Genomic DNA, 15,113 nt, shown 5'->3' with positions numbered 1-15,113 from the left:
GTTGAGGGCTTGGTAGTCAAGTAGCTTGATATTGCCAGATTCCAGTTATGGAATAATCAAGGCAGCCAAGTAAGGACTCTGAAGATTTAAATTTTGCTCTTTAAAAAAGCATGGACTATGATTTAGAAACTGGAAAATAATGCAAACACCTTCAAACATCTTTCAAGCCCACTGAGAGGGAAACCATTCTTTCTCTTCCTACACCTCCCTCTCAAGACTTTACTGACAAGTGTCACAAATTAATTTCATAGTTTCTTCTAATTTAGCTCTTACTAACAAGGAGTCAAGTTCTTCTGGTTCATACCATGTACCAAGAGATGCCCACTACTCTGTGTTGTGGGAAGTCTGACTGTAAAACCATAACCAGTAAAAAGGAGAAAATTTGATCAAAAATTTTCATTCTGTAAGAATAGGAGAAACTTTTACATTTTTTATTATTATTATTCCTGTTATGTAGCATGAAGGATTCCAATTAGTCCTAACATCCCTCAGGCATCCTCTACTGTTTTTATAATTTATTTTTTTATTAATGAAACTTCTCGAACTTATTTTTATAGATTTCAGACCTTTGGATGATTATGATCATATACAGCCTTCAAAATGTGTTAAACTATCTGTTGAAGTTATTAATTTTGAAGTTAATTTAGTAATTAATAAAAGTTATAAGCAGTGTTGCTTACACTTTTACTTGCATCCAGGTCAGATTCAAGAGAAGGTAAGAGTCTGTTAGGTTCAGCACATATTATAAATATGTTTAAGGTTGAGGGACCTCTCCTCAAAGGAGAAAACTAAGTGCATATAGCTTTATATAATACTAATAACATTGTGTGTTGGACATTGAATAGAAAAGTCATGTTATTAAGAAGAAAACTCATTATTTCATAAGACTGATCACATCTTTGATTTCATATATTTGGTTGAATCTTTTCACCTGAGAATAAAACAGCTCTCAGTTTAAGTGTGTGAGTGGAAGAGATGGTTCCTCACTGGGAAGATCTCCAAAATACCTATCTGGAAAAGCTTCCCTCTGATAGAGCCTTGAGTAAGATGATGATTTCTACCAGCAGAGTGCCTGAACTTTTGATGCAGTGCCCTACTGCTGGTTTGGTATCACCATGGTTGTTAACTTTCATGCTGAATCATATCGAAGAAGAAAAACTTCAAAAATCATTAAGAAAATGGATTTCTCCAGAACAAAGTAACTCCTTCCTTCAAATACTATTGGACACTAAGGTCATATATCTATGGGAACAGGTTGATACGTGGCTTGAAGCTGTACTTTTAACAAATGCAACAGACTACAAAGAAAAGGATAACCAGTGTTGCTTATATTATTGCTTGATTATTTCCAGATGTTACTTTATAGATTTGCAGTCTTGTTGAATTATACTTGTACCTTAGCATGTCTCTTTGTGCAGTGCAAGAAGAGTAAACAACAGGACTGACATACAGGGTTCATAGCCTAGTATTGACTCCGGATAAGACATCTGTCTTAATACATTTTACAAGACAATGGTGTAGTTCCAGCCAATTAAATTATTGTCCATCATGAAACTAAACTGAAGAACTGTTGTAAATTCAGTAAACTGCATAGGGAATTACAGTGAAAGATTTGATTTAGCATTACAAACAATTTAAAAGATTATCATGCAAACACAACAGAGCACACAGGAAACAGTAATATTAGCAAATATTATTAGAAATAAACTAATTGTTTTCTTAATGTCGCTATGAAGTAGCAATAAACAGTAAATACCAGTGTAATGTAATACCAGTGGCCAGCCCCAGATCACAAAAAAGAATATGCTTCTTTTCAGCAGCATCAATGCAGAAATCTGTTCCTGCCTCAGTACTTTCAACTGTGAATTTACTGTGACTAAGTAATGAATATAAGAGCCTTCCAACTACTAGTTGTGGCTTGCTATTTACAAACTTTATTTATAAACTCATTGTCATGCAAGTATAAAATACTAATTTCATGGACAAATACACATTTGTTCACCACTCTAAATTATATACATTGTATTTGCATCTAATATTCAGAGAAGTGCAAAGTCCACAGTGACGTAAATAACAAGTTTTGTAAACTAGTTTAGATGACAAGCTCTCAAAAGATATTAGTAACCATATGATAACATTTTTTGTATACTGCTGAAATCAAACATTTTTGTAGTAAAAGAACATACATTTCAGCTACATTCAAGTGAATATTTTATTACCATGTATTATGCCTTACAAACTTTAGTGGAGATGAGCAAGAGCGCTACAGAACCACACCTTAACGCAAGAGGTGTATTGCATGGTATGTGCAGGCATAGCGAAGGAGAGAGAAGAACTGGAAGGAAAAACAAGGTAAGAAAACTTGTAAAAAAAATGGACAGTAATACTGACTAACACTGGGTTATAATTTTACTTATAACAGACCTGAAGGGTTAATAGAGATCCAATTCAGAAACACCTGTGCACTGTAGGTACAGTTTGGTGCAGATCAAGAGTGCACTAATACAGTCAACGTTGTACGCATAAGGTAATGCACAAAATACGCTGATATGCATATAAACAACTATATTGTTTACATTAAGTAGGGCAGCACAGTTGTAGTACTGCATCCTTGGCACTTAGTGATAGGACAACATGTATTTGGTTTAACTAAATTCATAAACAGGGTATATAATGGTTTGTAAGATGGAACAAATACATTATCCCTTTCAACCTTCTGGTTTTACAGCATTTTTCTAATTTTCCAGTTCAAATGCAAACATGACACACTAGCTAGATATGGAAGACATTTCAGATATTGGCTTAAAACATCACCTTCAATTTAAAAAAAGACAGACTCAAGGATTAATTCAAATGATAGCAACTGAATTTGCTACTATTGTCTTGTGCTGAAAACAAAATCTGAAACATGGGGGTGAAAAAAAAGCAACGACCTTATAATAAAACCCACAATGTCTTTATGGGCTTTTCCTGAATAGCATCTGCTTCCTTAATGTCCCTTTCATATATGCTAATTTCACTTAAAAGAACTGCTGAATTTATTAATCTGAAAAGTTGCAACTGAGTTAGAAGTTTGGCCTAATGTATCACATCACACAGAATGGAAGAAAATATGCTCTTCTTCAAAGAAAGCATGTTTCAGCTATGAAAGGATTCCAATTTTAAGTGATTGTCTTTTATTAAACAATATTAACAACTATCTGGAGGGAGCCAATTTACTTTTGCCTGTTTCAAACAAACTAAATGGCTAAATTGCCATTTTACATTATATATAACAAATGTAATAAAATTGTTCTTAACACATAACGATGTAATACTTTAAAATTAACTGTTTAAAATATTTTACAAAGACATTTTATTATATATGAACTATACAACACACAAGAATATGAAATATCTTGAACATATACACACTTCTGTATTTTCACGTAGATTATTATTTTGCACCAAACATTGGTGTCTGCAATTTTACAGTCCTCAGATAAAAGCAAAACAAAACCCCAGAATGTTTAGTGGATATGTGTAGTTTGGATTTTTTCCTGAAAATAAAACCTATTGCAAGAAGAATTTTTCTAATGATTTTTTTCTTTCCCCGATTTCATATTTTGCACATAACTTTTCAAATGGATCAACATACACAAGAATAATAACCTCTCTATTCTTTGCAGTGCAATTTGCCAGGGATAAAAGTGAAACCAAACTGACCCTTTCCCCACTATTAACATTGAAAATTGCAGTCAAAAGAATGTAAATGCCAATCACTATTGAGACTCCTTTACACCTTTTATTGAAAATGCAATCCTTTTCAATATCCATTTTAATGAAAATATTTGCATAGAGCAGCCTTGTATTATTTCTAAAGAACATTATGACGTTTTAACACAAGATAAGGCACATGTTTTTCAGTATTAATAATCTAAAACTAATCCTGAGGATCTGCTCCTCCCCCTCAGCAAAATCTGCTTTTTTAATATACCCTGTATTACCTGAAGAAAGCAGAAAAGCAGTATAGAATAAACTCAAATTCTTTAGCTGAACTAAATTCAGAACATTAACAACTCCTGTTAATAGTGTAACAAATCCACAGATGAATTAAGACACTCTCTAAACAAATAATTGGTAGAGGGAAAGAAAAAAAGACACAGCCAGTAGCACTGTTATGTTAGCTAAAAGTTCATATACTAGAGATGACATTTATAGTGAGTTTTGCTAAAATAAGCTCCCATCAGAAACAAGGTAGCTAAATTGTGAGGCACTTAAGGTTGACATGAAAAGGAGGAATGCAAGGGGTCTGTTTCATAGAAAACCTGAAGTTGCATATCATATCCTTGTATTAAGCCTTCTATTAAAGTGCTAGAAATGGAGACTTGAAACAAAAGGATTCAAATACAAAATAAGTGATTACAGAGCTTAGTATGCATTAAAATTAAGTGCTTTCGATTCTCACGAATTTAGAGCTTTTTAATAGTTTTTTGAAAAATAAAGTCTGGAAATAATCCACGTGTGAAATCACCTTCCTTGTGCCATCAATGCTATTTGTAAAGTGCCCAATTATTTTCTAAACAACAAAACCATTTGCCTTATCTTATGTTGTATAGCATGACATAGTCTGTAGTATGTGTGTAATCCATACTGCAAGGACTCAGCCAGCCTGATGGAAAACAGCACATGCATACTTTTGATTGGAAGATTTCATTCCACCTGTCATTCTAAATAGCCAGGTCTTGAATTACATATCCACCCGTATATAGTGCAACCAACCTCATATTCCCAAAATGTCATTTAGCTGTTCAAGTCTGATGCTCAAAGGGAGACACTTAGCAAGCTTTTCCTCAGAGCAACCTGACGCCCAGACAAAATCACAGATGGAGCTCTAGATCTGAATCACATAAATCCACTAGATGCCAAATCTGAGAAGGATCTGGGTTCTTTTGGATGATGAAGAGGCTGAAGATGTGTGGCAGTCTGTGCATTACTGATCACATCTAACTGAGAGGGATATGATTCATTTACATTTCCTCCATTGAAACCATTTTGGAACTGGCAGGAAAAAAAGAGAATATAAATGGTTAGTATAGGAAACCAATTTATTTATAAGGATTTAAAAATCCTCCTAAAGACACATTGGATGAAATACATAAATACATTAAAATGCATCTTAAAATACATTGTTGAAGTCAGTGGGAGCCCTACTTCTGGCTAAGCAAAGAAATAATTCTTTTATCTAAAGTGCAATGGAGTTTCTATTTCTGGAAAGTACAGTCTGAGAACTCTAATTGTTACATCCAGCTGTAACATTTTAAAAGCAACCTATTTACATCTTTCCATGCCTGCAGTGGGATCCAGACATAACAGCTCCTCCAGGAATGCACATGCAGTCCTATTCATAAGCTGAAGCAATCCACTGGCTGAAATGTTGCAGGGTGGGCTTTTTGACAGTCTTTATATTGACAAGGCCAAGTAAGAGCAATGAATGGCTTTCATCAGTCTTAACATAATTGTTCATAGGATTATTTTAATCACATAATGTAATGCTTCCTGTCGTGCTATGGACTTTATCTACAAAATACTCCATTCGGTCATGCAAAGAAAATACAACAAAGTATTTTAAACATTTCCATCATCTCTTTAGGAGTAGCTTATATTCTAAGTACTCATTCCTTCAAGGACTATCTTTAAGAACGTGTCTTATGCATTCATCCATCCATTCAGCTATCAAATTACGCTGGGTATTAGTTCTTTTTTCCTTCTATGCAAACATTGAAATTTGACTAACTGTGCACAATTCTTCTAACTTTTTAACAAGACTTTAGCCACGTGAATTATGTTTTTAATCAAAGTTGACACACTTTTCCAAGAATATACACAAGGATTACTTCTGACAGAAGCAGGTTATTTCAATATTGTTCATTACTAAGATGACCATACTCATTACATTTTTTAAGAATGCTCTCAACATAGAATCAAGTACTTAGGAAGGTTTCTCCTGCTGAATAAAGGAATACTGATCACAAACAAGCAGTCAAACAATCACAGGCCTTTCTGTCCTTCTCCATCACTGGAAGTGATTTTAGACTACACTGGCTATGCTCCTACCACAATTACAAGACAGGCAGAAAGTCAAGGCACGTGACTACAATAGACCCTTCTGGCTTTCTAATTCCGTAGTCTTTTTACATAGAAATCGATGGGAGTTAGAAGTCTGAAAATATACCAATCATGCCTTGTATAGCAACATCTGTGCTCTCTCAGGACTCTAACCACTGACAGGGATGTCAGTATGCTAAACCCAGCCACCAAGACTGCCCTGCTTTGGCTGGGCTGTGTGAATGTGGGCTCAGACAGCAGATCCTGTCTGCTCAGTCACACGAGGCTTCTGCTTGCCCAGTGCTACTCAGTGCCACGCAGCACAGCAACACCCGGACAAGAGGGGCTGAATTTTCCTCTCAACAACTTAAGTAAAGGCAACTTTTCACAAAGTGGCCTTTGTTCATTTTTTTACCACAAACTAAATGTCCTATTATTATTGCAGCACAGCATTCTAGTAAATATGAAGCAATAGACATAATTTCTTCAGAGGTGCTGTCTTAGTCATTAAACTTTTTATAGATAGATGTGAAGAAAACACAAAGAAGAAAATAAAAAAAAACAGGGGTCATAACAAAAATTATTAAGGAACAACAAAATAATCTGCAAAATAAATGTAATTGAAATCAGCCATTAAAAATAAAGAAATGGAATTGCAAATGCAACTGGTGTTCAAAACTGATACATCACATTAGTACAGCTTTTGTGAAGAGCAATTCTTTGTTATTATAAAGATGAACTTGGATGGCCCTGGAGCTGCTCTGGAACCCTATTAAGAAGCACTCTGAAAGACTAAACACTGAGCACAGCCAGACAATGCACAGCCAAGTCAAGCTCAAGTTTGCACAGTGCAGCTTCTCAAAGGCACTTCATGCAATTTCAACCCTGGGCACTCAGGGAGAAGCCATTCATCTTGCTGAACTATGCTATATTTTAGGTAAATTTCTGCAATTCTACAATTGTATTCTTTTCAGCAGTGAAGTAGTTTTTAAAAGGGAATGTTTTGTACTTGCATTAAGCATGTAAAAAAATAGGTATGTTCTAATTGCATTCCTCACCTTTGTCTCGCATAGGTTAAATGCCAATTAATACTTTAATTCTATAAATGCTTATGCATGTGCATAAGCATGTGCAGGATCAGTACTTCAGAACATTAACTCATTGAGGTAAAACAAAAAAAATTGTAGCTCTGTACTTTCGCAGCATTAACAGAAATAAATGGTACAACAGAAGGTACTTCAAACAGGTTATTCAAAATCAGGAACGAGTAATTTAAGTTTTATTTCTAAGTTAATTTTACCAATGAAAAACAGTGTTTACAACTGTAGTCTGTGCTACAGCCAGGATCCTCTCTTCTATGGCTTTTTTGTGCATTCTCCTTGGTGAAAAAGACCAGCTTATTTTACTGTGAATATAACTTTTTCCAACTCTTTTTGCTTCAGCAGTAAATTTAGACAGCAGCTTGAGGAACAAGCTCACTTTCACTTATAGCAATGTATAAAAATTATTGCAGTGACATATTGTGTAGGAGTGGAATACTTCATATTTCAGGCCATTTTTATGATACTATAATCTAATACTTTCACTAATCCTAAAATCTTTGAGGAAACTAAATAGCTAGACAATACTAACACTTCAAAAACCTTTTTTTTTTATCCTTACAACATATTTAATGAAACAGAGTGTGCCAAGCAAACTCAATTCCTCTCAGAAAGGTCTATTAGCAAATTCCAAGAATTCAATCAATCAATCTACTTTTCTTTTGCTTCTATCAGGAAAATTACTGGTAGGTATCACAGACTAGTTCATTCACTCTGGATGAATACTGACAGAGAGCTATCAGACTGCAGGTACACGTATATATAAACTTGACCAAATGCAACTCTCTTCACAAATAAAGCAAAGACACCCACACACTGCTAACCCATCCATTTCAAACTCAGCAATTCAGTCACAACAAACTCTGCCTCGCCAGCAGTCACAGCAACCACAATATAAACTCGATTCAAACTGCAAGCAATGCAGCAAGGCTGTTTACCATACCTTGTTCCCCAAGGTTTGCTGTTGTTGTTGATTTGTCATCATAGACTCATATTGCATTTGATCCATGCAGCTGGGCTGTGCCTCCTGCGTGCACGGGTACATGGAAACAGCGCCTGCATAGCACGTCTGGGGAGTGAGCATAACCGACTCAGAGTTTATCCCACACTCCAGGTTTTCAGGGACTTGCTGCAAACAACTGAGAAAATCCTCAAAGTTGGAAGGAGTAGAATAGGTCGATCCATCAAACCCTGCTGCAGGAAAATCCATTTGAGCAAAGTTAGAAAGCTGTGGCATCATCGCTGTGGGTTGCTTGTAAGGAACAAAGTCTTGCCTACACTCATAAGGGGAAGAGTTAACTTTTGATTTGTAAGAGAACTCAGATGTACTGGCATGCATGCCAGGGAACACATATTGCTGGGGCTGCTGCTGTGAGCAGCTAAGAGGCATGCCAGAGCTCCAATTTGTGAACATCCCATTGACTTGCATATGTTTCATCTTTTGACAGAGCTGCTGTTGCTGCTGCTGCTGCTGCTGTTCCACAAGCTGTTTCTGGTGCTGATGAAGTTGATGTGGATCTAAGTCTTGCTGTACCATGCAACCTTCATTCTGGACCAAAGGCTGCTGCTGGTTACAGTCTGAATATAAGAAGTCAGATTTATTTAAGGAATCCTGAACATAAGTCAGGATTTCATCAGTTATGTTGATGTCCCCAATATCATCCACATCAGGTAATTCAGTTTTAAAAAACTCCTCATCCTGCTGAATACACTTTAGATCTTCAAAGTCAATACCCAGATTTTTCATGATGCTGTACAAATCACTGGTTTTGTTATCCTGAAAGAGTGCTGCACTGTCTTCAGGAAGTGGAACAGTACTGTCCTGGGAACATTCCAGCAGCTCCCGTTTAAGAATGCCGTGATTTCCAGCAGGTAGGAGATTTTCTGTCCAGCCACTGCTAACATCACCACCCAGTTCATCCCTACCGTCTGCAAAGAAGTTCCGCTCAAAAGAAAGTTTATGTGATGCTGGAGGGCAGAGATAAACAGACTCGTCTTGCCTTAACATGACACCTAGGAGGGAGTTTGGATCCACAGAATCATCATGTAGCGTTGCTTTGGCTCCTTTTCCCACTGTGCTTTTACTCTTCAGATGAGAGGGGTCCATAAGGCTCGACATAGGGAAAGATACCTCATATAACACAGCCTCACCAGTGGCAAACATGAAGGGCAACTTCATGTTACGCTTCCGTAGATGCTCTGCCCCTTCTTCATCTCTGAAAATAAATCAGATTTATAGCATGGTACTGCAATACTAAACAGTTACTCTAATCTTTTTTCCCCTGGAATTAACATAAAAAATGAACTATTTTATTTGTAGGCATTTTTCGAATTCCTACCTATTCCAGCTCAACTTGGCTGAGTTAAACCAAGAGGCAGATTATGAAATAAGGAGCTTATGACTGCAATGCCACATTTACATATTACATTTGTAATTAAATCTAGATAGCATACACCATTTTCTGTGCACTATGGGCTGAAATGAAAATAAGTGGGCTTTGTTCCATGCATTAAGCTTTTCTTGGTATAGCAAGTAAATCAATACTTGAACTATCTCTTTTTCTCCATTTTATAGACTCCTTAGCAAAAATTATTTAATCTATTTAACAAGGCTGAATTCCACAGTAGGCAGAACTTAGTTTAACACTAACATTCAGGACTGAATTTCTTTGTTATTTGTTGTCCCTTCTACACGACTGCAGTTGGATTTCTCAGTTTTTGCTCAAGTGGATGGAATAACATCAAGCTTCTGCTGCTGATCTTGTTCTTTATAAGAAATCAATACGCCTCAAGTTTTATGCAAAAGGACTATGCCACAAGTTCTGAAATATCAGAATTCTTTACATGTTTGTTATCAAACTGAAAGAATTTTGGGAATTTGGAATATAAGGGGTAATAATTTAAAAACAAAACTTCCTTTGCAAATATAAACAGCCTCAAACTAGTTTTCAGTTATTGGAGCAAACTACTTTATGAAATGATGACTTACGTAAGAGGTCTTTGCGTGGAAATGATGTAATCTGGTCTTCCATTTTTGTAGACAAGTCGTGCATTTGCCTGTACCCAGGCCCATCGATTTTCTTTGGTTAGAAGCCTAAATACAGTCATTCCACTCTCACCTGTCTTCATCACTAAAGAGTAAGCAAACTGTTTACTGTCCAGCAAACAAAATCATGAAAATTTGTATGTCATGAAAGGAATCCCATCTGCAGAGAAATGTTACTAATCTCATGTCCTCAAACACCCAATTCGGTGTGGCACTAATGCATTCCCAGTGAATCAGGATGACTGACCACTTCAATATGTCTAATTTACTCATAAAATAGAAGTCAAAATTGCAAGATATCTGCCACAGATTGGCAGCATGCTAAATGGGGCTTTGTCCATTATTTCTTCAATAACAGAAATTAATAAATACTAGAACATCTAAATGACAAAAGCCCAAGTCTCTCTTACCTTCAAAAAAGCAACTATTACTTTAACAATTAGAAAACACATTAGTTCTGAATCCAGTTCTTTCAAATTTTGACTGGTCCATGCAGAGGTACTTAAAAATATTATGTGTCATTCCCACTACCACTAACAATCTTGATAAACAAACTCAATTTTCACAGTATATTTCTGTATTGGGTTCGCATGGCCAGGTTTTGGTAGTGGTGGGGAGGGCTACAGGAGTGGCTTCTGTGACAAGATGCTAGAAGCTTCCTCCATTTCCAGCAGAGCAAAGCCTTGGCAGCTCCAAGGTGGACATGCTGCTGGGCAAGACTAGGACAATTAGAAATTGTGGTAATGCCTCTGTGATAACATATAAGAAAAAATAGTTATTGCAGAGATGTAATTGTGGCCGGAGAAGAGCAGGGTGAGAATACATGAGAGGAACAACTCTGCAGACACCAAGGTCAGTGAGGCAGAGCAGGCAGGAGGTGCCAGAGCTGAGATTCCCCTGCAGCCCGTGGTGCAGACCATGGTGGAGAGGCTGCACCCATGCAGAGCCATGGGGATGCAGAGATCCACCTGCAGCCCATGGAGGAGACCCACGCTGGAGCAGGGGGATGCCTTAGAGGAGGCTGTGAAGCCATGGGAAGCCAGTGCTGGAACAGGCTCCTGGCAGAGACTTGCAGGCCCATGGAGAGAGGAGCCCATACTGGAGCAGGTTTCCTGGTGGAAGGTGTTTTTAAGGCCTTATTTTACTTCGTATTATCCTGCTCTGGTTTTGTTCATAATCAATTCATTAAATATGCCCAGATGAAGTTCTTTTTGCCCATGATAGTGTCTGGTGAGTGATCTCTCCTGGTCCTTAACTCATGAACCATTCACTACATTTTCTCTCCCCTGTCCAGTTGTGGAGGGCAGAGATAGAGAGGCTTTGGTGTGTGCATGGAGAGAGGCTTTGGTGGATTCTTAGCATGCAGCCAGGGTCAAGCCACTAAAGTCGTTTTGGTGCAAAAACCCAGGATTATGAGGATTTTGAGATAAGGATAGTAGCCAGGAGAGGTAACAGACAAAACAAGTACTGAACAATGTTAGAGAGCAGAATTATCATGGGGAAGTTTTGTTGTAATTGTGGTGAAGGGACAGGGGGTGGTTTCTGTGCAAATTGTCCAATTTTGTTCTGTGTTGTGATTAAGTTATCTTGGTTTTGTGTGGAGAGCTTTCTTTTGGCTGGTTTTGTTGTTCTAAGTAAAGCTTGTGTGATGAATGTGGATTTTAAAGATAATTCTTAAATATGTGATTCACAGAGGCGAGGGGTGGAAGTAATACAATTGCTCAAAACCCCTGCAAATTTCTAGACAGAAAAATTAAATAAAATATATTAGGAAAGTCTAAGAATCTAACCAAAAATCCTTGCTACAAAACTTATTTTCTTTCTTTTAATCTTAGCATCAAAAATGCAGCAAAACCAGTTTTAAGACAAAGTTTTATCCCCTTCTACTCTGGAACCATCTCTTTGTTTTTCTTTATGAAAGAAAGAAAACCACTGATAAGCAACAGTGACTGAGCTACACCTGAAACAGAAAATGTGCTTAAATAGGTTGAGAGCAACCTGCTGAGGGGCATTATCTAATTGTTTATGAGACCATAAAAGAAAAAATAATGAACTTTCACGAGAAGTCAGTAGAAAAGAAGTACCATAATATTCTGAAGGTGATTCTGTTAGTTCCGAAGAAGCTATGTTATAACTAACAATAAAAGTAAAAAACGCCATCCCTTAAATAGTTGTACATCAGACAGGTGATGCTTATTTCCTTAATGTTATACTTCTCTCTATAATTGTTACTTAAACCTACTCAAGCTGCCATGAATCAAACCCAGAAATGTTTGGACGCTAGCATGCTAAATCAGAGATTAATTTCTGGTAAAATCTTACACCAATATCAAAAGAAAATGCTTTCTTTAACTTGCTAACAGGAAAGCTATCTTTGGCCAAAGAAAGTTGTTGAAATAGCAGAAGTTGGGTTGAGCAGAGAAGGAAGTGAGAAGAGCAAGATGTGACAGAGACTGGAATATTTATACTAAAAGGATCTAAATAGGAATATTAAACATTTCTTCAAGCAGTGTAAGTTTTTAGAAGGACAGATAGAACACATGAAATGAACAGTGTTCTTTTTATTAACAACATCTCTTTTTTTCTGTAATTCTTATTGCATTCATACGGAAAAAATACTCCATGCTTTGATTTTTCAGCCTTTCTTAGGGAATGAAACTTACTTCGGATGTGATTTTCAGCACAATAAAGCATATCAGCTGCATGAATGAACTGGTATCCTGTTCCTCTCATACACAGCTCTGCTTCGGTGTATCCCAGGACAATCTTTCCTCTGGAAGGTAAAACCAAAAAATTGCAACCCTGCTCATGAACCAACTCACAGAATTAATGTCAAGCAAGTTAATTTTGACTAGAACATTTCAGATGCAAGTGCTAACCACAGTTAGTTGCTCTATCAATTGTATACGGAAGCAGAACAGCTCTAATAAAAAACAGAATCAACAAATAAAAAAATTTTAACTAATCTGCCAGGTTGCCTTCGATGACTAGGACTGGGTTCACACAACCATTGGACCATAAAAAAAAGTGGATGCCTACACCTGAACTCTCAATTCCATACTCTGAACATATTCACTCCTAGCAGGCAGCTCCCATTAATTCCAAAGAAAGACACAATTTTCTTAGCCCTGTTTCTTATCATTTACCTATAAGTGTTTGTGTGTAGAATTAAGTAGGGATTTAACTTCAGTTATCTAAAACTCCTTGCCTAAATTAGAATTTTCAGCAGCTTAAAGTTTGAACCCAGATATATCTCAGAACTACATCCCTTTTACTGTTGAGTGGTTTGCGACCCCTGTGTTTGCATTTAAACAAGATATGACTCAGAGGACCACTAGCAAGAGTCATGTTTGACCCTGGCAGCTAAAATTAGATTACTTTATACAGGTTGGGGACATGAAACACTTAACAGAATTTACATGATCTCTGTGTGATACATGATAAAAAAAGCAGTCAAAAAGAGAGCTAAACAGGATTTGAAACAAAGAAATGGAGATTCAAGGACAAACGGTAAAAAAAAAGGGAAAAATAGGGATTGGGGACAATATACATAAAACTATAAAATATGACAAAAACTGAATGTTTCAAGTGAATAAAAATATCAAACAGAAGAAAGAAACACTGTGTTAACATTTTGTTAACTTGTATCAGCTTAGAGAAATAAAATATTTTGGTCTCTCAGTAGACAAAATACTAAGTAATTAAATTCTATCCTGTAAATAGGCATGAAAACCCATATGAGAGACTCCACTGAAAATGAAAGCACTGTCAGTCAACAATAGGAAGAAGAGGAGAAGGAAGGAGGCCAGAGGCTTTTATTTTGAAGAAAAAGCATCCTAATGGGCTTCTTGCCATGTTGATGCATAGTAAATTATTTTGATCTAGTATTGCAGTAGTGTTTCCAAATTTTACATAGGGAAAAGAATGCTTTGGAAATGGGCAAAAGTCATAGTATAAAAAGTATTCAATTTGTTTATTTTGAAGAAAAAACATTTCCATTGTATTTTACACCTCTTTGAACTGAAGGAGAAATGTAGAATGAAATGAAACACTTGTTCTATCAGTTCTAAAACCAAATTTCAAACCAGATTTAACATGAAACTTTTCTTCTTCACTATTTCTTTAGTATGCTGTCCTTAGGTGTTTCTCTTTTGCATTGGTTTTGGGGGTTTTTGTTTTTTTTTTTTTCTAACACTTGAGAGTCAGAGAGTAGTATGCCATTTCAAGGAAATAGACTATGGCAAACCCATTTCCCTTTACTTGACAGCAGGGCTGGAGAGAAAAACCTTAACAGCTTCTAAACAAACATCACTGAAACAGTTTATATACCAAAAAAGTCGCCTGCTTTATATTTCCAACACATACTTGAAACCTATTTCATCAGTAAATCATTAGATAATGACACACAATAATTTATACCTACTTTGCATCACAGCCAGTAGGTGTGAAATCCAGTTTGTGTTTAGTTCTGAAGATGAAGTTTTTGGTTCGTATCTCAAGGATAGATGGTGGCTGCAGGGGAGTAGCTACTGCAAACAGTGCAAGCTGAGGAGACAAAGCAGCACCATCCTTCCCTTTCTTGTTTTGTCCATGGAGAAACTTCAATCGTCCTTGAAAATTCATAGCCTTAGGATGAGGAAAAAAAGTAATTTTTATATGCCGGAGATATTTAAAAGCAAGATATTTCTGTTAAGATGCAAAACATGTAGTTTTCATTGTTTCTTAAGATCCATCAGATTCAAGCTTTATAGGATGGCACACATAAAAGTTAGCTAACAAGTACAGAACACTGTTGTTATACCCCTGAGTGTGTCTTTTCAATATCTACTAACAAACTTACTGAAAAGTTCATTAATGAGAAGATTATTCCATATAAAAAC

The 15,113-nt window shown here is 36.4% G+C and overlaps 1 protein-coding gene across 1 annotated transcript in view; it reads right to left on the bottom strand.

Annotated features, from left to right (window-relative positions):
- Window positions 1-1,911: 1,911 nt before the first annotated feature.
- The window catches only part of AHR (aryl hydrocarbon receptor), a 61,059-nt gene continuing 47,857 nt past the window's right edge, over window positions 1,912-15,113 (bottom strand). Inside the window, exons 7-11 of the mRNA XM_014894398.2 lie at window positions 14,657-14,859; window positions 12,897-13,006; window positions 10,177-10,318; window positions 8,131-9,403; window positions 1,912-5,040 (exon numbers count right to left, since the gene is read on the bottom strand). Of these exons, the coding sequence (XP_014749884.2) occupies window positions 4,885-5,040; window positions 8,131-9,403; window positions 10,177-10,318; window positions 12,897-13,006; window positions 14,657-14,859 (1,884 nt within the window). The 3' untranslated portion in view covers window positions 1,912-4,884. The remainder of the gene's footprint in view (window positions 5,041-8,130; window positions 9,404-10,176; window positions 10,319-12,896; window positions 13,007-14,656; window positions 14,860-15,113) is intronic.

Source organism: Sturnus vulgaris, chromosome 1 (assembly GCF_052056855.1).
Source record: "Sturnus vulgaris isolate bStuVul1 chromosome 1, bStuVul1.hap1, whole genome shotgun sequence".
In the NCBI taxonomy this organism is placed as follows: Eukaryota; Metazoa; Chordata; class Aves; order Passeriformes; family Sturnidae; genus Sturnus; species Sturnus vulgaris.
Note: the sequence above shows the minus strand (reverse complement) of the source record. Positions and strands in the feature narration are given on the sequence as shown.